Source organism: Martes martes, assembly GCF_963455335.1.
Source record: "Martes martes genome assembly, chromosome: 2".
Lineage (NCBI taxonomy): Eukaryota > Metazoa > Chordata > Mammalia > Carnivora > Mustelidae > Martes > Martes martes.
The window spans coordinates 103,320,065-103,345,617 of record NC_137889.1 but is presented as its reverse complement, the minus strand read 5'-3'; the positions used below and the strand labels follow the sequence as shown (position 1 = coordinate 103,345,617).

Genomic DNA, 25,553 nt, shown 5'->3' with positions numbered 1-25,553 from the left:
TAATTGTACTGCCCATGTAATTCTAAAATATACCACTAAGAGCTTTCTATTTACTTTAAGGACAGTGCCACATGCATTATAAATGATATATTGTGATTTCCACTGTACTTCTGTGGAGTGTTTTTCTCCTAGTAAGTATTCTCTTATTTCTCCTCCCTTTCACTATAACCTAACTAAATTTACTAAAACCTGATGTCTATTTCATACTCATTCTAAAGAAGTTAAATTAATAGGCTTACGTAAATTTAATGCCTCAGTAATGAGCACTAGGTATTGTATAAGACTGATGAATCACTGACCTCTACCTCTGAAACTAATAATACGTTATATGTTAGTTAGTTGAATTTAAAAAAATAAAGAGATAGACTTATGCATATTTATTAACTTAAAAAAAGTTAATGCCTCACTAAAATTAACAACTCAGGAAACAACACGTGTTGGTGAGGATGCAGAGAAAGGGGAACCCTCTTACACTCTTGGTGGAAATGCAAACTGGTGCAGCCACTCTGTAAAACAGTATGGAGGTTCCTCAAAAAGTTAAAAATAGAGCTACCCTACAATCCAGCAACAGAATTACCGGGTATTTATCGAAAGAATACAAACAGATTCAAAGGGGCATATTCACTCCAATATTTATAGCAACAATGTCCATAATACATATACATGTATAGAAAGAGCCCAGATGTCTCTTGACAGATGAATGGATAAAGATGATGTGATGGTACATATATTTATAATGGAATATGACTCAGCCATCAAAAAGAATGAAGTCTTGCTATATGCAATGATGTGGATGGAGATCATTATACTAAGCAAAATAAGTCAGAGAAAGACAAATACCATATGATTTCACTCATGGGTGGAATTTAAGAAACAAAACAGATGAACATAGGGGAAGGGAAGGAAAAATAAAATAAGACAAAAACAGGGAGGCAAACCATAAATTCTCAACTATAGGAAACAAACTGAGGGTGGGTGGAGGAATGGGGTAACTGGGTGATGGGCACTAAGGAAGGGACTTGAAGTAAGCAGCACTGGGTGTTATATGCAACTGATAAATCACTAAATTCTACCTCTGAAACTAATATACTATATGTTAATTAAATTGAATTTAAATAAGTTTAATAAAATTAATGTCTCAGTGGTTGTTTCAGCTACCCCATAAGGACCTTATTAGAAGTAAAAAATAGATTATCCAAAAATTTTTAAGAGATGAGAAATTATAGTTATTTGTCAGCTATACCTTTATATTTAATTAGTCTCTTTTCAAGTTTTTCTCATTTTCACTTTGCCTCCTTGATTAACCTACTGACACTGTATTAGTTTCCTGGACCCTCTTTATCAAATTACCATAAACTTGGTGGCCTAAAGAACAACAAATTTATTGTCAGATGTCTGGATCCTAGAGGTCCAAAATCAAGTTGCTGGCATACCATGCTCCCTCTGAAGGCTCTAGGGAAGAATCTCTCCTTGCGTCTAATAACTGTCCTTCACTCCCAGCTGCCCTTGGTGTCCTGGGCTTATAGCTCTCATCTCTGCCTCATCTTCACAGGACTGTCCCTGTGTCTCTGTGTGTCCTTTTTGTCTCTAATTAGGACATTCTCCATTTAGGGCCCACCCTAATCCAATAGGATTTCTTCTCAACCCTTAATTAATTACATCTGCAAAAACTGTACTTTCAAGTAAGGTGATATTCTGAAGTTCTGAATTGACTTGAATTTTGGGTAGGACACTATTCAGCCCACTACCGTCACTGTACTTAGAAGGATACTTTACTTTTAAAGCTGCTTGTCTGTATACATTGGGAGTGTAGCCAAGGCTGTGATAATGATTATTTCAGTTCAGCAAAGTATATTTCACTTGAGATTTTCAGAGTATATAGGGAAATTGATAATTAAAAATTTTATTTCTTGGGGCACCTGGGTGGCTGAGTGGGTTAAAGCCTCTGCCTTCAGCTTGGGTCATGATCCCAGGGTCTTGGGATCCAGCCCCGCATCGGGCTCTCTGCTCGGCAAGGAGCCTGCTTCCCTTCCTCTCTCTGCCTGCCTCTCTGCCTACTTGTGATCTCTGTCAAATAAATAAATAAAAATCTTTTTATAAATAAATAAATTAATTAAAATTTTCTTTCTTAAGAGCCAACAACTACAAGAAAAACAGCTACAACTTCTTCGTGTACAAGAAGAAATGAATGAGATGCAGGAAAAGATGAATGAAATGGAGAATTTGAAGAATGAATTAAGAAACCAAGAATTAACATTGGAACGTATAGAAATGGAGAGGCTAGAGTTGGCTCAGAAGCTCCATGAAAATTATGAGGAAATGAAATCCATAACCAAAGAAAGAGATGATCTAAAGGAATTACAAGAATCATTTGAAATAGAGAGAGAGAAACTTAAAGGATACATAAGAGAAATCGAAGCTACAGTAAGTTATTACCCTTTTCTTTCACCTATTGAATGTTTCTTTAAAACGGAGCCAGTTAGAAAAGGGGGAGGCAATGTTAAGATGATGTGGTTGAAATATTCATTAAATATCACTTCCTACTAAGGGTCTAGAAACAAAAGAAGAACTAAAAATTGCCCACGTGCATCTTGAAGAACAACAAGAAACAATTGACGAGCTAAGAAAAAACATTTCTGAGAAGGCAGCTCAAATAATAAATATTCAGAAGCGTTTAGAAAAATCCAATACTGAATTACAAGAAAAGGTTTGTCTCTTCTTCTGTCATTTGTCCCTTCTTCTTTCCTTTTTTCTTTGAAGGAATGATGAGCAATAAGTAGTGACTATGTTAATAGTTCATTCATTTATTGGATACTATTTGTTGAGTGTGTAATGTGGCAGGCAGAATCCTGGGTTATAGAAATAAAATGGGAACAAGGTGAACAAAATTTCTATGCTTATAGAGCTTACTCTAGTAGAAAGAGTCAACTAGTAAATTAGCAAATGAATGAATAAGATAATTTAACATAATGGCAAGTACTGTAGAGGAAATAAAACATTGGGATAACAGAACCAACTTATGTTAAAGGCTGCTGTGTGCAAGCCATTGAAACCACGGATATGAATTAAGACATTGTTCTCTTCACACACACACCCCCGCCAGTATGGGCATATAAAATAATCCCTCAATTTGAATAGGACAATTGCAGAAATATGATATGCAAAGTTACATGGAACCACAAATGACCATAGGAAAGGGGAATTAATCTGTAAACAAAGAAATTGGCACATAGCATTGGAGCTCATCTGAGAATTAGGGACCATTATTTATTGAGATATAATCTGCTGAGTGATTATTTTTCTCCTGTGGCATTTGGGAACTAGTATAGAAATGAAGAAGTGTGCAACTGACAGAATTAACAGTGTTTTAGTCAAGTATAAGAATTGATTCACTTTGGATGTAAGCTGGAGCAAAAGAAAATTATGGCAGAATATGACCAGCAGAAAAGTCAAAAATAGCTTCAGTAGGAATCAACAGAAAATGAATAAGTTGGAGTTCATGATCCACACAGTAGGCTATAGTTTCAGGATCACTTTTATTTCTGTGGATATTATCCTCATCTTTTCCTTTTAAAAAATTATGATAATATGGCAGCAGCTCTTTCTGGGCATGGGTCCTGTCCCACTACTTGAATAAAATCACCTTTTTGCACACACACAAAAAATTATGATAATAATCTCTAGATAGTAACCTTGGTATTTTATGCATATCACAAGATCCCAGTGCTTCCTGAGGAACAGGAGCTACTGCATAATGTGAAAGAAGTCAGTGATACTCAGGGAACAATGGATGAAGTGGAGCTGTTGGAAAAGCAGTCCAAAACCAAGGGGTCAGTGACACCGGCATGCACAGAAATAGAAAGGATCGAGTTGACTGAAAAACTTCCAGAAAGTCATGAAGAAACAAAATCTCTGACTGAGGAAAGAGACAACCTTCAAACGATAAAAGAAGCGGTTCGGGTTGGACAAGATCAGCAGCAAGAAGACATTAGAGAAACGTTGGCTAAAGTAAGTTTCATCCTTTCCTTCCATTTAGTAAGTGTTTTATGAGAATCAATCTTGAGGAAAGGAAGCCCTTGTGTTATAGTTATAATGTTATGATCATGTTTTCTTTAAATGTCTCTTGATTATGAAGTGATTGGAAACAGAACTAAAATTATAAATACTAAAAAACTGTTGAAATTGAGAGAAAACATTTCAGGAAAGACAACAGTCTTCTTTTTTTTTTTTAAGATTTTATTTATTTACTTGACAGAGAGAGATCACAAGTAGGCAGGCAGGCAGAGAGAGAGAGGGGGAAGCAGGCTCCCTGCCGAGCAGAGAGCCCAATGCGGGGCTTGATCCCAGTACCCTGGGATCATGACCTGAGCCGAAGGCAGAGGCTTTAACCCACTGAGCCACCCAGGCGCCCCGACAGCAGTCTTCTTAAATATTTAAAAATGATTTAGAAAAACCAATGCCAAATTACAGGAAAGGATAAAGCCAGAAAAACCATGTTTTCCCCTTCTTTAAATCTATTCCTACAACATCTCATAAGGCACTTCCTCAATCTGAGAATCACCCTTCCTTCCCAGTATCCTTTCCTCCCACTCATTCTATAATCCAAGCACCAAACCTTGTTGATTTTAAGGTGTGTATGTGTGTCTGGGTGCATGTGTGTATGTGTGTGTGTGAAATCTTCTACCTTTTCTCCCTACATTGCCAACACCTTAATCCAAGCCACCATTATTTCTGTCCCTGGCTTTCTGCGGTAGCCTTCTTATTGGTCTCCCCATATTCATTCCTGTACTTCTGTAATTCATTTGCCATTCTGAACCCAAGCAATATTTTCTTCTTAAAACCCTTTAGTAGTCTATCACTACTCTTGAACTAAAGACTGGAATTCTTCACATGGCCTCTGAGGCCCTGGGTCCCATTCTTTGCTAGTCTCCAGCCTTATTTCTGCTCACTCTTAGCCCTGCTCATGATACTCCAGCCTTATGCTTCCTCATCTCGTGGCTTCCAGATGTTCTGGTCTCACCACCTGCAGTATTTCCCTCTGCCCACACCTAATTAATACTCTCACCCTTTAGTTCTCAACTGAAGATTTCCATCCCCCAGGAAGGCCTTCCTAACCACTCAGGGTAAATTAGGTTTACTACATACCCTGCAGGAACCCAGAAACTCCTTTAGTAAGATTTGGCATAATGTCTCTTTCCATCTAAAGTGCAAGTCTCAAAAAGGCAAAGATCATGTAAGTCTCTTTTACCATTGTATCTCCAGCCTCTAATAGGATAGTAACAACACAGTGAGCCCTCAGGAAATAAGTGCTGAATACCTGAGTAATGATGAGTGGGAGAGTGAAAAGAATGCTCTGTAATGAGCCATGAATCCTGACTTAATCATTTTAGAAAAGGTCCTGATTTCTTTTCCCCTTGACTAAAAGATCTTTGGCTGTCAACACTATTGTTTTTAGGATTCGCTTAAGATCCAGGATCCTCAAGACAAACAAGATCAGTCCTTCAATGTGAAAGAAAAGGACGAGGAGGCTGAGGAAATCCTGAGTGAGCTGGAGCTACCGCAAGAGCAGCTCGAAGCCAGAGAGGCAGCACTGCCACAAGCAGGCATGGAAAGTCTCGAGATGTCGGAGGGGCTGCGAGAAGTTCTTCAGTCTGAAACTCACCAACTCAAAGAAAACATGAGAGAAATGACAGCTATGGTAAGTTTCATCCTCTCCCCCATGTGCTTTTTTTTTTTTAATTATTTTATAAGCAGGTGCTTTTGTAAAAATTAAACCTTTGGGGAAAGGAGTTAGAGTATGATGGTTATAATGTTTCTATAAATTTCTCAATAATTTCCTCTAATAATAAAGCACCTGGAAACCGAAGAGGAACTGAAAGTTGCTCGTTGTCACCTGAAAGAACAGGAGGAAACTATTGATAAGCTGAGAATGAATCTTTCCGAGAGGGAAACTGAACTCTCCAGCCTTCGAAAGGAATTAGAAACAACTAATAATGAATTACAGAAAAAGGTAAATTGGGGATGAAGGGCATGTAGGAGAAAACCTGAGGGAGCTACTTAACTGAACTACAGAAACTAATTTTGCATGCTAGATTGTTATGCAGAACATTCTGGGTGTTTTTCCTTTAGAAACAAAAACAGATCTGGGACTCCTGGGTAATTCAGACGGTTAAGCATCTGCCTTCAGCTCAGATCATGATCTTAGGGTCTTGGGATAAGGCCCCGCACTCAATAGGAAGCCTGCTTCTCCCTCTATCTCCATCTCTTTCCCCCATCCTCTTGCTCTCTCTTTCTCTCTGTCAAATAAATAAAATCTCTTCAAAAAAAAAAAAGGGAAAACAGATCTGTATATATACAAACACATATACATATATAAATACACACATTTTACATGTATATATATTTTGGGTGTTAATTTATTATTATTTTAAGATCCAAGAGCTTCATGAGAAACAGGAACAATTTATTAGCACCAAAGAAATCACTGAGATGCAGGAAAAAATGAGTGAACTGGAGCAATTAAAGGAGCAACTCAAAGTCAAAGATTCATCATTACAAAGTATGGAAAGTGAGAGGCTCAAGTTGACTGAGAAACTCCAGGAAAGTCAAGATAAAATAAAAATTATAATTAAGGAAAGAGATGAACTGAAAAGGGTTCAGGAGATTCTTCAGATGGAGAGAGACCAACTCAAAGAAAACATTAAAGAAGCTGTAGCTGAAGTAAGCGTCCTTCTTCTAATTTTTTTTAGGTACAAAAATAATGCCAAGGTAGTTAACAGTGATATTCAGTGTTATTTTATTAACTTTTATTCAATCAGAAAGGGACTGAAAATCAAAAAGGAACTAAAAACTACTTATGTTCTTTTGAAGGAGTACCAACAAACCATTAGTATGAGGAATATTTCAAAGAAGACAGACCAAAAAGCAAATATTGAGAGAGATGCAGAAAATTCAGATGCTGAATCACAGGAAAAGGTAAGGTCTTATTTTGTTAAGTCGGAAAATGACATCTGATTATTGTGTTGCTCATTTCCCTGTGGCAGAAAACAGTATGTACGTTAGATAAAATGTAAAGATGACTGACTTAACTTAGAAACAATTCCTCTTTTTCCTACAAATTTCTGCCTGTGTCCTAACATGTTTTATTTTCTCAGATTCCAGAACTTCAGGAAAAAGAACATCAGCTTCTTATGATGAAAGCTGTCAGTGAGACTCAGGAAAAAATATGTGACGTGGAATACTTCAAGAACAAGTTTGAGGCCCAAAAGTCAATTCTGGAAAATACAGAAGTGGAGAATATAAGGTTAACTCAGAGACTTCATGAAAACCTTGAAGAAATGAGATCTGTTATCAAAGAAAGAGATGATCTTAGGAATATGGAGGAGACTCTCAAAGTAGAGAGAGACCAGCTCGAGGAAAACCTGAGAGAAACTGTAATTAGAGTAAGTTACCCTCTTTCCCCCATCCAGTAAATATGATTTTGTGTCCTAAAAGAACCATGGGTGATAGGGTTGGTGGGAATGTAAAACTGGTCCAACCTTGGGGAAGGTTGGAGGGGGGATATTTGGTACTATCTTTCAAGTATTTCAATAACTTTATTCATTGACCCCAAAAGTCCAGTCATAGCTATTTATCTTGTACACATTAACACAAATTGTGCAAAGATACCCGTAGAAGGATATCCATTGCAAAAATTGTAATAATAAAACAAAGCAAACAAAAAAATAGGGAAAATGCTTAATGTCCATTAGCAGGGGGACTGGTTAATTAAGTGCCACACATTCAGACCATAGAATACTAGGCCACCAGTAAAGAAAGAGGTAGTACCATGGTGCTGATTTGGAAATATCCTATTAAGGAAAAGGGTAAATTGTGGAGTAATATATCTAGCATGTATTGACATTTAAGATGAACTTAGGGGCACCTGGGTGGCTCAGTGGGTTAAGCCTCTGCCTTTGGCTCGGGTCATGATCTCAGGGTCCTGGGATGGAGCCCTCATCGGGCTCTCTGCTCAGCAGGGAGCCTGCTTCCTCCTCTCTCTCTGCCTGCCTCTCTGCCTACTTGTGATCTCTGTCTGTCAAATAAATAAATAAAATCTTTAAAAAAAAAAAAAAAGTGAACTTAGTGGATGAGTCCTAATGGAGGCGGGGGGCATAATTACCTCTTATCTTCTCACTGTTTAAATTTTGTTACTCTGAATATATCATTTTCATTTTTCTAATGATAAAGGAGCTGGAAAAACAAGAGGAACTAAGAATTGCTTATATGCATGTGAAAGAACACCAGGAAACTATTGATAAACTCAAGGGCCTTGTTTCTGAGAAGACAGATGAAATATCAAATATGCAAGTGGATTTAGAAAACTCAAATGCTGCCTTAAAAGCACAGGTATTTTATTTTTTCAGAGTTTGAATTAGGTCTTCTGTGTAATGAAACAGGATATGAATTATCCTAAAATTAAAGGCAAAGATGAGCCTTCTTAATTTCAAAAGGGTTATTTAGCATTTTTTTTCAATATCTATCTATATCTTTATTTTATGATTATCTCAAGATCCAAGAGCTTCAGGAGAAGGAACATCAACTTCTGAAAGTAAAAAATGATCTCAGAGAAAATATGGATCAAACAGAGCAACTGAAGAAGCAATTAGAGACCCAGAATTCAACCCTGGAAAGTGTAGAAACCGAGAAGTTAAGGTTAAGTCTGAAACTTCACGAAAACCTTGAAGAAATAAAATGTGTCACTGAGGAAAGAGATGGCCTCAGAAGTGCAGAGGGAACCCTTAGGATGGAGAGAGACCAGCTCAGGGAAAGCCTCAGAGAAAAAGAAACTAAAGTAAGTCAGTCTTCCTATACTAGTGAGTAAACGTGATGTTTTCCTGACAGCAGTGAGCCTTTCTTTGACGTAAGCAGCGGTGTTGGTGTGAGTGAACTGATAACAAAATTTCAGGTGGGTAATTTGGTATTGTTCTAAAAATATCAAATTCTGTAACCAGTATTTTTTTTGTAGATTTCATCCTACATGTATATTTATATACTACACAAACACACATACACCACAGGTTGTTCATTGTAGCAATTTGTAACAAAAAGTGGGAAACAATCTAAATGTCCATCAGAAGGAAACTGTAAATATGATATATCAGAATACTATGCAACACATTTAAAAAAAAAAAAGAAAGAAAGCAAGAAATAGATTTGAATGTCCTGATTTGGAAGCCCAAATCACTCAGAGGGAAAAGCGAATTTTGAATAGTATATGGATCATGTCTTTGCCTCTCAAAAATAGAAGTAGGTTGTGGGGAGGTGAGGACTGGGAAAGGGAGACAGGGAAATCTTATAACTTCCTAAACTTATTCTTAACTTATCCTTATCCTTAACTTATTCTACAACAAAGATGTAGACTAAAAAGTAATAGTTTTATTATTTATACTAAGGAAATATATCACTTTCAGAAAAAAAAATGCTAGTTAATATTAAGCTGTGTCACCATTCTTAAAATTTCTCTAATGATAAAGGACCTGGAAAAACAAGAGGAACTAAGAATTGCTTACATGCATGTGAAACAGCACCAGGAAACTATTGATAAGCTCAGAGGCCTTGTTTCTGAGAAGACAGATGAAATATCAAATATGCAGTTGGATTTAGAAAATTCACATGCCAAATTACAGGAAAAGGTATGGAGAATGTGCTTGTTTGGATATTTGATTTATTTGTGCCCAAACTCCTTTGGGGATGTAAACCTGTTTAGCCACATTGGAAAACATCTTGGGAATTTTTACTAGCGCTGAACATATACCTCCCTGTGGCTCAGCATTTCTGTTCCTGAGTATGTACATAAGAGGAAACAACACATACTTCCACATAAAGTTATGTACAAGAATGCTTATAACAGTTTTATAATCATAATGGCAAAAAAAATGGAAGACAAGTGAAATGTCTGTCAATAGGAGAATGGAGAAGTACATTGTGATTTTAAGTTCCAAAGCAGGCAAGACTCATCTAGGATGCAAAAAGTGCAGAATAATGGTGAGCTCTAGGAAGGGGTGCACACAGGAACTTTGTGGAGTGCTAGACAGTTTTTAAATATTAGTCTGGGTTATAATTATATAGATGTATACCATACGTCAAGAATAATTAAATTTTACACTTAAGATTAATGTGCTAATATATATTATACCTCAAGAGTGCCTGGGTGGCTTAGTCAGTTAAATGTCTACCTTTGTCTCAGGTCATGATCCCTGGGTCCCAGGACTGAGTCCCACGTCGGGCTCCCTGCTCAGCAGGGAGTCTACTTCTCCCTCTGCCCCTCATCCTGCTTGTGTTCTCTCCTCTCTCTCTCAAATAAGTAAATAAATGAAAGTCTTTCAAAAAAATTTATACCTCAAAGGAAAATAAATTTTGTGTAAAATTATGCAGAATATTAATGAGCAACATAGGAAGACTATTGTCTTAATCAATTTAAAAACTGTTCTTTATTCTTTCCTTAAAAACTATCTGTATCCGGGGCGCCTGGGTGGCTCAGTGGATTAAGCTGCTGCCTTCGGCTCAGGTCATGATCTCAGGGTCCTGGGATCGAGCCCCTGGGATCGGGCTCTCTGCTCGGCGGGGAGCCTGCTTCCCCTCCTTTCTCTCTCTGCCTGCCTCTCTGCCTACTTGTGATCTCTGTCTCTCTGTCAAATAAATTAATTAATTAATTTTTTTAAAAAACTATCTGTATCCTAATACATTATTTTATGATTATCTTAAGATTCAACAACTTAAGGCAAATGAACATCAACTTTTTAAGTTAAAGGAAGATGTCAGTGAATCACAGAAAAAAATGTCTGAAATGGAGCGATTGAAGAAACAATTTAAGACCCAAAGTTTAACTCTGGATAAAATAGAAATGGAGAACTTAAATTTGGCTCAGAAGCTTCATGAAAACCTTGAAGAAATGAAATCTGTAATGAAAGAAAGAGATAATCTGAAATTGGAGAGAGACCAGCTCCATGCAAACCTACAGGAAATGATAAGTAGAGTGAGTTGTGTGTGCTCTTTATATCTATCCAGTATATGCCAGTTTTTTCCTTTTTTTTTTTTTCAGTATATGTGGTTTTAATGCCAGAAGCTTCCTTCTTATAATACTGTTGGTGAAAATGTAAATGTTATAATCTTTTAGGGAGATATTTTGACACTGCCTTATTAAAGATTTGTCAGCATATATATCTGCTACAGTGATTCTATCTGTAGTAATTTATCCTACCAACATATTCACACATTTGGACAAAAATACAACATTTATTGCAACGTTATTAGTGCTGACAGAAATCTAGAAGTATCTACTGATAAGGCACCGGTTAAGTGGGGTCCATTTGTATAATGGGTTACTAAGCATGAGAATGGGCCCTTTTTATGTGTTAGTGATTTAGAATGATGTCCAAGTGGTATGAGAGAGAAGAAAGCAGTGGCAGAGTTCACCAGGCAGCCCAACGAGGATGGAGGAGGCTAGGGAAAGGGGTTTTAGTTTGTATCCTTTTGTACAATTCTAATCTGGGGGTGGTGTGCTGATTGTTTTTAATTATGAGCATGCACTAACTAGTTCATCACTAAGGAAAGGTAATGTGCCTTGATATAATGATATTTCTCAATTTCTTCTAATGAAGGATTTGGAGACACAACAAAAACTAAAAATTGCTCATATGCATTTGAAAGAACACCAAGAAACTATTGATAAATTCAGAGAGAGAGTTTCAGAAAAGACAACTCAGATTTCAAATATTCAAAAGGATTTAAATAAATCTAAAGATGAGTTACAGAAAAAGGTATGTGTTGTTTTGTTCTTTGGGGTATAACTGTCTAAAACCATTTGTGGAATGAGAAAAGATATAAATACAGATATATAGATAGAGACATAGATGTACATGTATAACCAGTAAACACTATTTTCCTTCCTTGAAGGAATTCTATTTGCATTCTAACTTGTTTTATAATTATCTCAAGATACAAGAACTTCAGAAAAAAGAGCTTCAACTTCTTAAAATGAAAGAAGATGTCAATAAAACTCATAAAATTATAAACAAAATGGAACATTTGAAGCAGCAATTTGAGGCCCAAAATTTATCTATGCAAAGCATGGAAACGGATAACTTATACTTGACTAAGAAACTTCATAAAAGCCTTGAAGAAATAAGAATTTTAGCTAAGGAAAGAGATGAGCTAAGGAAGATAAAAGAGTCTCTCAAAATGGAAAGAGACCAATTCAGAGAAATTTTAAGAGAAATGATAGCTAGAGTGAGTTCAGAATCTTCCCTTATTTAGTAACTTTTGTAAGAATCAAGCTTTTTTGGAAAGGGGAATAATTTGGTTTTATTGTTGGGGGTTTTGAGGTTTGTTTGTTTTTGTTTTGGGCAGGCCTTGTAGTTTTTTTTTTTCTTTTTTCTTTTTGGAAATTTCTACTAACAATAAAGGATAATGGGGAAACTATAATTTTTCACACAAATAGAAGATTATACTGTTTTAAAAGAAGCAAAAATATTTTTCAGGAAATATCATTTTAATTATTTACTTTTAAGAAAAGATTTGTTGGGGCGCCTTGGTGGCTCAGTGGGTTAAATCCTCTGCCTTCGACTTAGGTCATGATCCCAGGGTCCTGGGATCAAGTCCGGCATCGGGGCTGTCTGCTGGGGGGTGGGAGGAGCCTGCTTCCTCCTCTCTCTCTGCCTGCCTCTCTGCCTACTTGTGATCTCTGTCTGTCAAATAAATAAAAATCTTTAAAAAAGAAAAGATTTGTTACATAATGCAGACTATTGTCTTTAATGTAATTTTTAAAAGGGTTTTTTAAACCAGGAAATGGCATTATCCTCAATAGGAAAAGATATGAAGGACTAGATTTGTAAAAAAATAAGTGCCCATTTCTCTGCCTCCACAGGACAGAATTTTAGGCATGCGCCCTTCTCAGTAAAGTTGGAGGGAAGTGGCCAGACACACAGAGGAAGGAAGTTCAGCCAGTGTGACTGTCTTAACGTATTTACAATCACGTCTTAAAAATCTCAGCTGAATCCTCTAGAAAATAACATAAATTTCAGATAAAAAAGAAATTGTATAAAACCTATAAAACTCTTTTTTTATTCTCATAATTCAACTAGAATAGAAGACCGTGTCATTTGCAGTATTATCAATAGAACATGGACACTTGGGAACCATCCTTATGAGGACCCTAACTAAATTTGTAAAGAAATTTAATTCATTCAACAAATATTTATTGAACAATCATTCTTCTAAGTAGTGTAGTGAGTAAATGGGAGAAAAGGTTTTATTTTATACTTCTTTTTTTTTTTAAACATTTTATTTATTTATCTGACAGAGAGATCAAGGGAGCACTAGCAGGGGGGACAATGGGGAGAGAGGGAGAAGCAGACTCCCTGCCCGAGCAAGGAGCCAGATGCGGGGCTCGATCCCAGGACCATGGCATCATGACCCGAGCCGAAGGCAGATGCCCAACCTTCTGAGCCACCCAGGTGCCCCTTATTTTATACTTCTAATCAGAAGTACAAAATGTAACAGGATATGCATTTTGTGTTCCAAGGTATTGGGAAGAGTATGAATAGAGATATTTCAGGTGGTTTTGCTAATGTATTATTTGGCAGCGATTCTAGAGACTAATTCTAATTCAGAGACTTGGAATTGTAAGAATCAGATATAAATCTAATATCTAGTTTTCAACTCTGATGGTTACAGGAATAAATCCCATCTCAAAAAATATGTGATTCTTTCACATTTTTTTCTCAATGAGTTGAGGCCACTCACTACAATACTTAGTAGTAGTGTTATTCATTTTCTAGACATTTTTAACTTTGTTTTTGAGTTATAAGTTTATAATTCCATTATTGAAATGATGGGGAAAAATGTAATTAGAAAAACATACAGATATTATATGTGGATGTAGTTATAGTTGAAGCTTGTTTATTTCTTTGTACCAATACAGGACCAACAGAACCATAAAGAGGTAGTAAAATATGAACAACAGTTACAATGTAATGAAAAACACTACCTCACAGAAAACCTGAGAGAAAAGTGCTCTAGGGTAAAAGTAAGTGCCTTATGTTAAAATTACAAATTAATATTGGTATTCTTCTAAAGGCCTAAATGAAATCCAAGGAACATCTATGGAATGAATAGAAAGTGCTCAGTGTTTTTTTAAACTTTATGATCTAGTGTAGGTGTGCATGTGTATGCATGTATACATACATAAACACACAAAACAGTGGGGGGGTTATGATTTTAAGGTCCTATTGGAAAGGTGGTATTTGAGCAAATACCTAAAAGAGGTAAAGGATTAAGCCTTAAAGCTGCCTGGGGGAAGAATAGGATGAGAAGGAAAAATAGGGCGTACAAAGCTCTTGAGGCAGAAGCCTGCCTGATGGGTTCACGGAGCATTAAGAAGGGGAAAAGCTGATAAGAAATGAGGTCAGAGAGCTCATGGGGAAGATGCAAGCTGTGGGGCCTTGAAAGATCTTCGGGTTTTACTCTGAGTGAGATGGAGACCTTTTGGAGGGTTCTGACCATGAGAGAGACGTGATCTGACTTACATTTTAAAGGGGTGACTCTGATTGTTGTGTTGAAAATGGACCAAGTGGAAGCAGGAGGAACATTTGAGAGACTAAGTTCAATAATCCAGGCCAAGATGATGGTGGCTCAGCCTAAAGAGGTATCAGTGGAAGCAGTGGGAAGTACTTGGATCCTGAATATATGCTAAGGGAAAAGGCCAACACAATTAACTGTCACTCCTCTCCGAATGCAAGATCCCTAAAGAATTTTTGTGTGTGTTTATGTCACTTAGCACATTCCTATCAGAATATGTATTAAAAGTACAAATGAAGGACTACACAGTGCTGTTCCATATCATAATGTGATTCATACTAAGACCAAAGGCAGGAATCCCCTTTCCAACATCCCAGATAAATGAACACCTAGCTTATCCTTAAATTATTGAACAGGAAGGTCATTATTGTCAACAGCCCCTTATTCCATATTTAGCACCCTGAATTAAATGTGTTATTTATTATATGACTAACAATTTGAACTACTGTGTTCCTCCACTTATTCTTTGACTGGTGTGTCCTCTGCGTGGCCTCTAGTCATTTGAGCTCAGAGGCCAGACTTATTGAGTGTCTACCATATGCACTAATACCAGGTGCTTTTACCTCATGAGATGATCTTTATTGCTCCATTTACAAATAAACTGAAGCTTAGAAAGGAAGTTTAGTAGTTGCCTAAGTTCACATGGCCGACCTTCGAAAGGTCATCTTTGAAATCAGGATTTGAAATCAGGTATAAGTTTAAAACTTAAATATGGAAACATTTTTACAAATAAAATTTAATTTCCTTTAAGTCATAATGTCTGTATATAATTTGTAGATTACATAGATACAGATATCCTATAACATTTACTTTCCCCCAGAAAACTTATGGCAATTACCATAGTCTTCATTTTGTAGCTGGGAAACTAGCTAAATGATTTCCCTAGTCAGGAAGTAGCAGAGATAGAACCTGAACTCTAACTCTGATAAAAAGTTAGAAAACTCAGATTCTAGGCAGATAAATAGAAATGTGTAAAGAGACTATACCAAGCTGGCAAATAGCTAGTATGATTCTTTGTGAGCAAGCGTTCAGTCTTGAACTATAATACATACTAGATTGAATTCACTCAAATTTATCTTCACTCTTTGTAGATGGTCATTTGAATCATGAGTACTCAAAAAACTTAAGAAAATGTATCAAAATGATAACAGTGGTTGTTTCTGGTTTTCTTTGTTTTGTTTAAAATTTTTAATTTCACAGTAATTAAATATTATTTCTATAATTCAAAATCAACAATAAGACTTTTCTTTTTTTTTAACACAAAGGTCTTCATTTATTTCTGTACTACAGAAAATGTTAAAGCATAAGTTTGGTACAATTCTAGGGCAAGGATCATAGGGAAAGAGAGGAAAAAAAAGAAACAAGATGAAACCAGAGAGGGAGACAAATCATAAGAGACTTAATCTTAGGAAACAAACTGATGGTTGCTGGAGGGGAGATGGCTGGGTGGATGGGGTAATTGGGTGATGGACATTGGGGAAGATATGTGTTATCATGAGCACAGGGTATTATATAAGACTGATGAATCACAGACCTGTACCCCTGAACCAAATAATACATTATATGTTAATTAACTGAATTTACATTAAAGAAATTAATTTAAAAATGAAAAAGAAAAACAATTCTAGGGCAAGGACTATTTCTTGTTAAGTTAGGATGAATTGTTAAACTGAATGATTTCTAATTTTCCTTAGGAGCTTCTGAAGAGGTACTCAGAGATGTATAGTCAATATGAGTGCTTAAATAGACTATCCCTTGACTTGGAGAAAGAAGTTGAAACCCAAAAAGAGCTTTCAGCTAGAGTAAAAGCAAACCTCTTACTTCCATATCCACAAATCAAACAAATTCAAAAACTTCTCACCGCAAACCAAAGATGTTCAATGGAATTCCACAGAGTCATGAAGAAACTTCAGGTACCATCTTTTTTAGTAATATCTGTGTAAATATTGCTATAAATTTTAGTTTTAACATCAGTGTATTTAAGTCCTACGTCCTACTTTGGGAGTTGGCATGTTTGCTATTTAGTATATTTACTGCTGAATTAACGTGCATCTCAGAATAGTATGTATAAGACCCACTGTGCCTCTAGGACCTGTTCATTCAACAAAACTTGAGCTCTACCTGTGAGCCTAGAAACCATCATGGTGCTCCAGATACAGATAGAAATAACGTCTCAGGTATATCCTACTCTAGCACACGAGGCAAACATATAAGGAGCCAGTAAATGTGATAGAAACACATGCAGGTTGTGTGACATATCAGATAAAGAGTTACAGAAAAGGAGATTGCAGGAGAAGCTAGAGTCCGCAGTAATGCTTAGAGTTCATTTTGCAGATGATGGGAGCCACTGGGCAGATTTTTTTAAGTGATAGCGGTAGCATGACCAGATTACCATTTTAGCTACTGCACCGTAGAAAAGCAATGAATTTGTGGCAGAGAGAAGAGACAAGAGGCAGTTATAGTCGTCCAGATGAGGTATTATAGGTGACCATATTACAGGAAAGGATTCATAGGCACAGGAAGGATGAAAGAAATTAAATACTCAGCAGCTTAAGATAGTAGGTTCATGTGATGAAGAGTGGAGGTAAGGCAGGAGATGCTTAGATTGAGTGCCGGGAATTGGGCATGGCCAGGTTTGTGAAGAGTGGTTACCATTAACTGACAAAGAGAAAAGAAAAAGGAGCAAGGCAGGCAAGGCAGGAAAAACGATCAGGTGTTTAGTTCGAGATGTTTTGAGGTAGAAATAGCCATGATGGAGCATTCAAGAAGAGAAACAAGTAGGCACTTCGTTATGAGTCTGAGGTTTGTCAGGAGACAAGTCAGGACTAGAGATAAAAATTTGGAATTCATCAGAATATAGATGCTAGATAATACACATGTGAGTAAGGTCACCCAGAAAGTGTAATAGAAAAATAAGAGCCTGGGATAAGATGAGAACTCTGGAAAAGATAAATTTTCAAGAGGCAGTAGCAGAAAAGAGAGCAACAAATGGATTTGAGGTTGGAAATGGCAGAGACAGGAAAAAATCAAGCAAAACTGGTGTTGCTCAAGTCACTGGAGGACAGCATGTCACAGATGAAGTGCTCAAGAGTGGCAGATACTGGGGCACCTGGGTGGCTCAGTCGATTAAGCAACTGCCTTTGGCTCAGGTCATGATCCCGGGATCCTGAGATCGAGCCCTACATCGGGCTCCCCACTCAGCGAAGAACGTGCTTCTCCCTCTCCCTCTGCCTGCTACTCTGCCTACTTGTGCTCTTTTTCTATCTAAGTAAATTAATAAAATCTTAAAAAAAAAAAAAGTGACATATTTCAAACAGCCAGCATATGAATTGGAACCATGTCCTCCGTTTGTTGATAATAGAGCTTATTGTTGACCTTTGTCAGAGCACTTTCAATTGAGTGGTTAGGGAAGAGCCAGATTCTAAGAGGTTAAGGAGTGGTGGAAATTGAGGAAGTAGGGAGTTCCTGTCTGTCTTTTCTAGGTAGATTGCCTCTCAGGCCCTGATATTCTTCCACAAATACTGGCAATCAGATATCCAGAATTTATCCAGGAGGTCCATGGAACATATGACATTCAAATTATTGTCACCTTGAGGCCAAATATCTAACTACATGTGAGAAGTACAGCTTGAGGCTGGTATACCCCCTTTGGTTACCCGACCAAGGTAGGCAGGAAAGGATGTTGAAAATGAGTCTCAGGTATCTAGCTGGGATACCTACATAATTGGTGACAGAATTAACCAAAAAGTTAGCAGAAGGGAAAGGTGAGTTTATAGGGAAAGAGATATTGTTACAGTTTAACAGTGAATCTGAGGTAATTGTAGGACATCCATGAGATGTAGCCAGTAGAGAATCCGAAATAAGGAACATGAAGTCTAGAAGTTATTCTCTCAAGATACTGGGAAAAGAAAACTGGGGCTAGAGAGAGGCTCTTTCCTTCTTCCTCACTTACCAGAGGATATAGATAAACAAGAGATGCCATCCCTCTTTGTCTTGAGGGTTTAAAATTTCCTCTAAATGTGATAAAAGCTTCATTTCCCAATTTATTTTTCACAAGTATGTGTTAAGCCATGTTACAAAGATAAAGGAAGAACAACATGAATCCATCAATAATTTTGAAGTGGTTTTTATTGATGAAGTGGAAAAGCAAAATGAATTGCTAATTAAAATACAGCACCTTCAACAAGATTATGATGTACCATCCAGAGAATTAATGGACCTCAAGTTGAGCCAGAACATGGATCTACATATTGAGGTATTATTTGTTTTAAATGGTTTAATTAGTTTTTAACCCTTTTTATCATATAGAGAAGGTAACTTTGCATGCGCTTAGAACCATTTTCATTTTTTGGAAATTAAAAATACATTGCAGGGTGACAACTGGCCAGATGTGAAAAGTACCAGGACTCCACAGACGCAGAAAAATGGATTTAGTCCCAACAAGGGGGGATTCATAGAACCCCATAATAAGTTTCCAAATGCTTTCTAAAATGTCCTAGATCCGTGGCTGGGAGTCAGGAGCAATGTTATTACAACTTGTCATGGAGTATCCTTGCTCTGCCCCAGCAGTGTGAGGCTGGCATCTAGTCCCAACATGCGTGGAAGGCCTGGTGCACAGAAAAGCTACATGCAGAAGCCCTGCATATGTATGAGTAGTAGTCACAGATAGTTTTGGTGGTTTTTAATTCCAGCAGGAGGAATTTGTAGACATTCCTTACATAGCTTATACTGCCAGATTTTTATTATTCAAATAACTAGAACAAAGGTTAAAATTAGAATTATGTTTATTTCAATATACTCAAAATATTAAGATGAGAGTTCAGTAAGGTATTTTCCCCTTTTCCTGATATTTGTATGATATTTAGGTAAAAACTCTTAATGTACAGATGACTCAATACTTACTTTTCAAACAGGAAATTCTCAAAGATCTTTCAGAAAATGACTTCCACTGCATAAAGATTGAATTTCAGCAAGTGCTAAGTAATAGGAAAGAAATGACCCAGTTTTTGGAAGAATGGTTGAATACTCATTTTGATATAGAAAAACTTAAAAATGGCATCCAGAAAGAAAATGATAAGATTTGTCAAGTGAATAACTTCTATAATAATAAAATAATTGTAAGTAGTGATTTTTGTTTGTGTGGCTACCTCATTCTTTTTATTGTTTGCTCTAATTTGTCTACCTTTTTCTTAAAAAAGACTTAGAAGAACAACTTAATCTTAGGTATACTTCTTTAATTTATTTGTATATACTTTATTTTTTGTTTGAAAAAAAATGGGTAAACATGTTCTTTCTCTAAAATGTTATATATGCTTCCTCGGGGCACCTGGGTGGCTCAGTGGGTTAAAGCCTCTGCCTTCGGCTCGGGTCATGATCCCAGGGTCCTGGGATCGAGCCCCGCATCAGGCTCTCTGCTCAGCGGGGAGCCTGCTTCCCCCTCTCTCTCTCTGCCTGCCTCTGATCTCTGTCAAATAAATAAATAAATAATCATTTTTTTTTAAAAATAAAATAAAATGTTATATATGCTTCCTTTTTTTTATTTTTATTTTTATTTATTTGACAGAGAGAGAAAGATTACAAGTAGGCAGAGAGGCAGGCAGAGAGAGAGAGGGGGAAGCAGGCTCCCTGCCGAGCAGAGAGCCCGATGCGGGGCTCGATCCCAGGACCCTGGGATCACGACCCGAACCGAAAGCAGAGGCCTTAACCCACTGAGCCATCCAGGCGCCCCTATATATGCTTCCTTATTAAGATAATTAAAAAACCACTTACACTTGTAAAGAAGATAAAATCTTGGGGTGTAATAATCAATTTCCACTTAGGGAATCTTGAATGCTCTTTCCTTTCTCACTTCTCATTGCCTCTGGAGGAATTGAGCTTTCCCCCAAGTAGCCTCAGACAGAGTGAGACTTGAGCCTCTTTCAGGGCTACGGGCAGCAAACTGTAGCCGTGCCAGAGACAAGTCTGTGCAGCGACGTCACGGAGATGTGCTTTTCATCTTGGTGGTATCACTGCCTTATGCCCTGATCCTTCAGCTCTGAGGTTCAGAGATGTGTGTTATCTTTGTTCCCAAAGCGACTGGCTCTAGTGTACAGATTCACAAAAACCAATATGGCTTAAGACCAGCTTGTTAATTTGTTTTACTTTCCACCAATCAGAGTATTCATTCTGCCCTCAAGTAATCCCCATCTCATATACCTGGTAAAATATGCAGTAGTCAGAAAGTTACTTGTTGTATATGTGGCTGGAGCAAAGGGAGCTAGATTAATGTTAAAACCTCTAAAATTAGTTTTACATTTCATATGTTTGGGTAGACCTTGTTTGACACTTTAATTTCATCTGAAAACTATACTTAAATCACACTGAAATATAGATAATGTTTTCAAAATATGTTTTCCTGTGGATATTCCCGTTTGTTGAATACCTCAAGCTACCGAAACAGTAAATGACCTACTTCCCCCAAAAAAAAGTTCACAGCAGAGGAAAAGCATAAAAACCCATATTTGAATAAGATAATCCCCATTAAATTTAGTGCTTTTCTTGTAATATTGAGGACCTACTTGTGAATAGAAGGTAGGATTTCTGCCATCTGAATGAGCATGGAGATGTAGCTTCTTCTAGCACCTTGAATGTAGGAATTGATAACTTTATTGGTATGAGGCCAGTAGTCCAGAACCAAGAAGAGTCCAGGATCCCAGCAAGAACACAACTAATTTAGCATCCAAGGCTGATAGAAATGCCTTAAAGATATAGATAAAACCAATAAGGCATTAATGATGAGAACAAAAAGTATATCCCATAAGAATTAGGAAATAAAAAGATAATATGAGTAATTTCAGAGTTAGCCTTCAGTGTAAAGGAAGGTAGTGATTGTTATTCCATGAACAGAAATACAAGATTTTCAGATTAATTACCAAAAGTCAGTGAATTCTTTTCCCTCTAAACACTGAGGTTTAAAATGAAACAGGAAAATAGATTGCTGTTAAGTTTACTGGATATACTCTGCCATTACTTGTCAGTTAATGTTCATACATGGCATTATAAATGTCATAACATAATGACTTTAACCAACACAGTTCTACAGATTTCTGCTTCATATGTTAGCACTGATCCAATAAAGTGAGATTTATCATCTTGCAAATCCATACAAATCCTCTCCAGTCCTTATTCTTCTTTTATTCTCATCATCAACATCCAACACCTTCTGAAATTCCAGGAGCTGAGGCAAACCACAAATGGTCACATTCTTATGAAGTACGGTTCTAGGATGTTCTAAATAATGAATTTCAGCATATGCCTTGTCCTAGAACTCTAGCAGTTTTCATAGTGTTTTTTATATGGAATTCATTTTAGAGTTATAATGGTGTTTTACTATTTAATAGGCTATAATGAATGAATCTACAGAGTTTGAGGAAAGAAATGCTGCTATAGCCAGAGAATGGGAACATGACCTGAAATCAGTGAAAGAGAAAAATGAACAACTATTCAAAAACTACCAAACTTTGAAGATGTCCCTAACGTCTGGTATCCCTGTTCATTCTGCTACAGAGGACAATAAGAATCTTCATGTTACAGCAAGAGCCACACAACTAACTGCAGAGGTATGTGATTTCTTACAAGATGTTTTTCAATTTGCAATTTGATTAGTTAAAGCTATATTTTATATAACATTTCAGAGCAAAATTATAGTATCAAATGTATTAGACAACATGGACCATGTTTGTGTATGTGATGGGTTTCCTTTTTAAATTGAATTCTATTGTGGCTAACCACTCTAACTACAGAGCTATATACATTATATGACATCTTCCCTTTGAATTATAAAACAGAAGTAACTCATAGCTTAATTTGATTAAGAGATATATATACCTCTTAAAGTGCCATTACTGTACATTATAAATTTTTTCAATCATGTAACTTTTTATTGAACTATAATCTGTGTCTATTGATAGAACTAGCTTAAAGGGAAGGGGCAATTCATGTTTTATCTAATTATCATCAAAGCCTTAATATTGGTTAATGTTATATCAAAATTAAAATGGAAGAGACTAAAAGTATAACATGTCTTAGTGCAAATTTACCTGTATCTAAGAATCAACACATTATTTGAATGATTCAGTTATTTTATTAACTAGCCTTACTTGGAAATCTGTGAAGCAAACATGCTATTTTATTTTGTTAGCTCACAAAATGACTTAGTGAAGAACCCAAGAGTAAATTGTAATTTTTCATTTTTACCAAAATAAATACTTAAAATATCAGCCACTAGTTTAATGATCAATTACCAGTGGAAACTAGAAGATCACTAGTACAGTTTATTGATTTGCTCATCCCTGCAGACCTCGGTAGCTAGTAGAGTCAAAAATAGCAGAAATATTGGGACGCCTGGGTGGCTCAGTTGGTTGGGCGGCTGCCTTCGGCTCGGGTCATGATCCCAGCGTCCTGGGATCGAGTCCCACATCGGGCTCCTTGCTCCGCAGGGAGCCTGCTTCTCCCTCTGCCACTCTGTCTGCCTGTGCTCGCTCTCTCTCTCTCTCTCTGACAAATAAATAAATAAAATCTTTTAAAAAAAAAATAGCAGAAATATTAACCCCATCTACCAAAGCAATAAAGAAGCAGAAGGAAATTCCATCTTCAGTAATCCCAGGAAATACCCTATCAGATAATTATTATACGCTATTACTTTGGTAATTATGACAAATTAGAGCATCATAGAATAGTTTGGTAATGATACAGAAATAGACAAATAGAGCAGTGGACCCAAGTAGAGAGTTTAGCAGCATAAGTACTCAGGGAGGAGAATTCAGTGTTTGATAATGGCAGCAGCCTACTCGGTGGGGAAAAGATGATTTAATTAATGTTTGATTCTGACAACCAGCTAGCCACCTGGGAAGAAATAAATCTGGGTTTCTACCTCACTCAAACAAAAATAAATTCTGGATGGGGCAAGAAGAAACAGATATTTTCTAGAAAAACCTGTATATGTGTGTATGTAGGTGAATAATCTTATAAATATGGACAAATTCAGGTATTTTTTACTTGTAAAAAACTGGAAATAACCTAGATATTCATTGGCAGTTGATGGGTTAACTAATTTATAGTCTCTAAGAAACAGGACATATGTATCCATGAAAACAAAAACATGGAGAGATCTGTATGTGTTGATAATGGAAATATATTGTCAGGTTGAAAAAAAAACAAAACTATATATTCAGTATGTTCCTACTGTATGTATGACTGACCATTTTCATAACTATATATTCACAAATGCTCAGATAGACATAAAAAATTTTTGGAAGGATACACTTGAAAGAGTTCAGTAGTGGTTGCTGCTGGGTCAGCTAGGGTTCTGAGACAGGGAAACTTACCCTTCATTACATGCATTCGAATTTTTCCACATACCTGTATTTTTGAATTTTGAAACTAGGTAATAAAAATAAAGGAAAAGATATGTTATATGCATTACTTAGAGAGACAGTTAACGAGTGTATTTCCTGTAAGTGGTGTTAATTTAAAATGTGAGCGTGTTTAATATGCTTAGCACAATACTAACCAGTAAATAAAATAACACTAAACCTTATGATATAAAATTGGGTCTTTTTAATCCAAAAATCATCAGCTTCTAAATAAACAAAATGATACATGTGTAAATTGAGTGACATTTGGTTTCTCTTCTATCCTTTATTAATGCAACCTGAAACGTTAATACCTATATATGACCATCTTTGTCTTACACTTACATACTGTGATTCTGCCTGCATGGCACACCTCATATGTGGACTTTTTCTAACAGAAAATTCAGGAGCTGGAAACTTCACTGCGTGAAGCTAAGGAAAGCGCTAAGTACAAGGAAAGCAAGATTATAAAGATGCAGAAAGAACTTGAGATGACTAATGACATAATAGCGAAACTTCAATCACAAGTTAATGAATCAAATAAATGCCTTGAAAAAACAAAAGAAATGATCCAAGTACTTCAGGTAACTTAACAAACTCATTTTCTAATAAAAGGGTTTTTTTTCTTTTACTGTTGAATTTGGAGGATAATTTGGAACTCCAGTCTTTTACTTGAACTTCCTGTTACTGACGTAACATCTAAAGTTAAGTACTCAAGCTTTAAAAAACAAGTGGAAATTTAGAAATGAAATGCAAGAGTAGATTTTCATGTAAGATAATGATTATTTTCTATACTCCTAGAAAAATTATTTTTTAAAGATATATATTCTTTATAGTTTAAGATGTGTATTTTTATTTTTCATTTAAAAAGCTCATCTAAATATTTACTCTTTATTAGATAAGTACCTTTAAAAAAATTTTTTTTAATCTCATTATTGAGCCCCACCTGGTAGCCTCTGGGCTGAAGCTGATCTGTTTACTTTAGAAGGAACAGTAATTTGTCCTGGGATGCCTGGGTGGTTCAGTAGGTTCGGCTCAGGTCACGATCCCAGGGTCCTGGGATCCAACCCCACGTCAGGCTCTCTGCCCAGCAGGAAGTCTGCTTCTTCCTCTCCCTCTGTGCGTTCTCTCTCTCTCTCTCTCTCTGTGTCTCTCTCTCTCAAATAGATAAATAAATTAATTAAATGAAAGGGGAAAAAAGGAAGCATAGTAATTTGTCTTTGACCGTGAATGCCATTACACAAGTCGTACCTTCATTCATCACATCCTTACCACTCCTTTTTGTTTTAGTTCCTACCCTTCTCATGCTTCTTTTGCTTGAATCTGACCCTAATAGACACTTAAGTTTGCTATCTCTTCATTTCAGTTAAAATTAGGAACAAGTCAAGAATGTCTGCTCCTTTCATCATTTTAACACTGTTCTAAACGTTCTGGTTCATTCAATAAGACATGAAATAGAAGAGGCAATAAAAAACAGTCTCAATCTTGTTAAATGTAAAGCTAAAAAAAAAAAAAACAAGAAAATCAATTGTAAAGCTTTAT

General features: G+C 36.4%; 1 protein-coding gene across 1 annotated transcript in view; it reads left to right on the top strand.

Annotated features, from left to right (window-relative positions):
* CENPE (centromere protein E) overlaps positions 1-25,553 on the top strand; it is an 83,335-nt gene that overhangs the window by 38,298 nt on the left and 19,484 nt on the right. Inside the window, exons 27-45 of the mRNA XM_080796429.1 lie at positions 2,134-2,424; positions 2,549-2,707; positions 3,718-4,008; positions 5,456-5,698; positions 5,852-6,010; positions 6,433-6,720; positions 6,871-6,975; positions 7,155-7,442; positions 8,230-8,388; positions 8,552-8,833; positions 9,516-9,674; positions 10,748-11,017; positions 11,643-11,801; positions 13,964-14,068; positions 16,314-16,532; positions 18,677-18,874; positions 19,533-19,736; positions 21,999-22,217; positions 24,410-24,595. Coding sequence (XP_080652555.1) covers positions 2,134-2,424; positions 2,549-2,707; positions 3,718-4,008; positions 5,456-5,698; positions 5,852-6,010; positions 6,433-6,720; positions 6,871-6,975; positions 7,155-7,442; positions 8,230-8,388; positions 8,552-8,833; positions 9,516-9,674; positions 10,748-11,017; positions 11,643-11,801; positions 13,964-14,068; positions 16,314-16,532; positions 18,677-18,874; positions 19,533-19,736; positions 21,999-22,217; positions 24,410-24,595 — 3,984 coding nt within the window. The remainder of the gene's footprint in view (positions 1-2,133; positions 2,425-2,548; positions 2,708-3,717; positions 4,009-5,455; positions 5,699-5,851; positions 6,011-6,432; positions 6,721-6,870; positions 6,976-7,154; positions 7,443-8,229; positions 8,389-8,551; positions 8,834-9,515; positions 9,675-10,747; positions 11,018-11,642; positions 11,802-13,963; positions 14,069-16,313; positions 16,533-18,676; positions 18,875-19,532; positions 19,737-21,998; positions 22,218-24,409; positions 24,596-25,553) is intronic.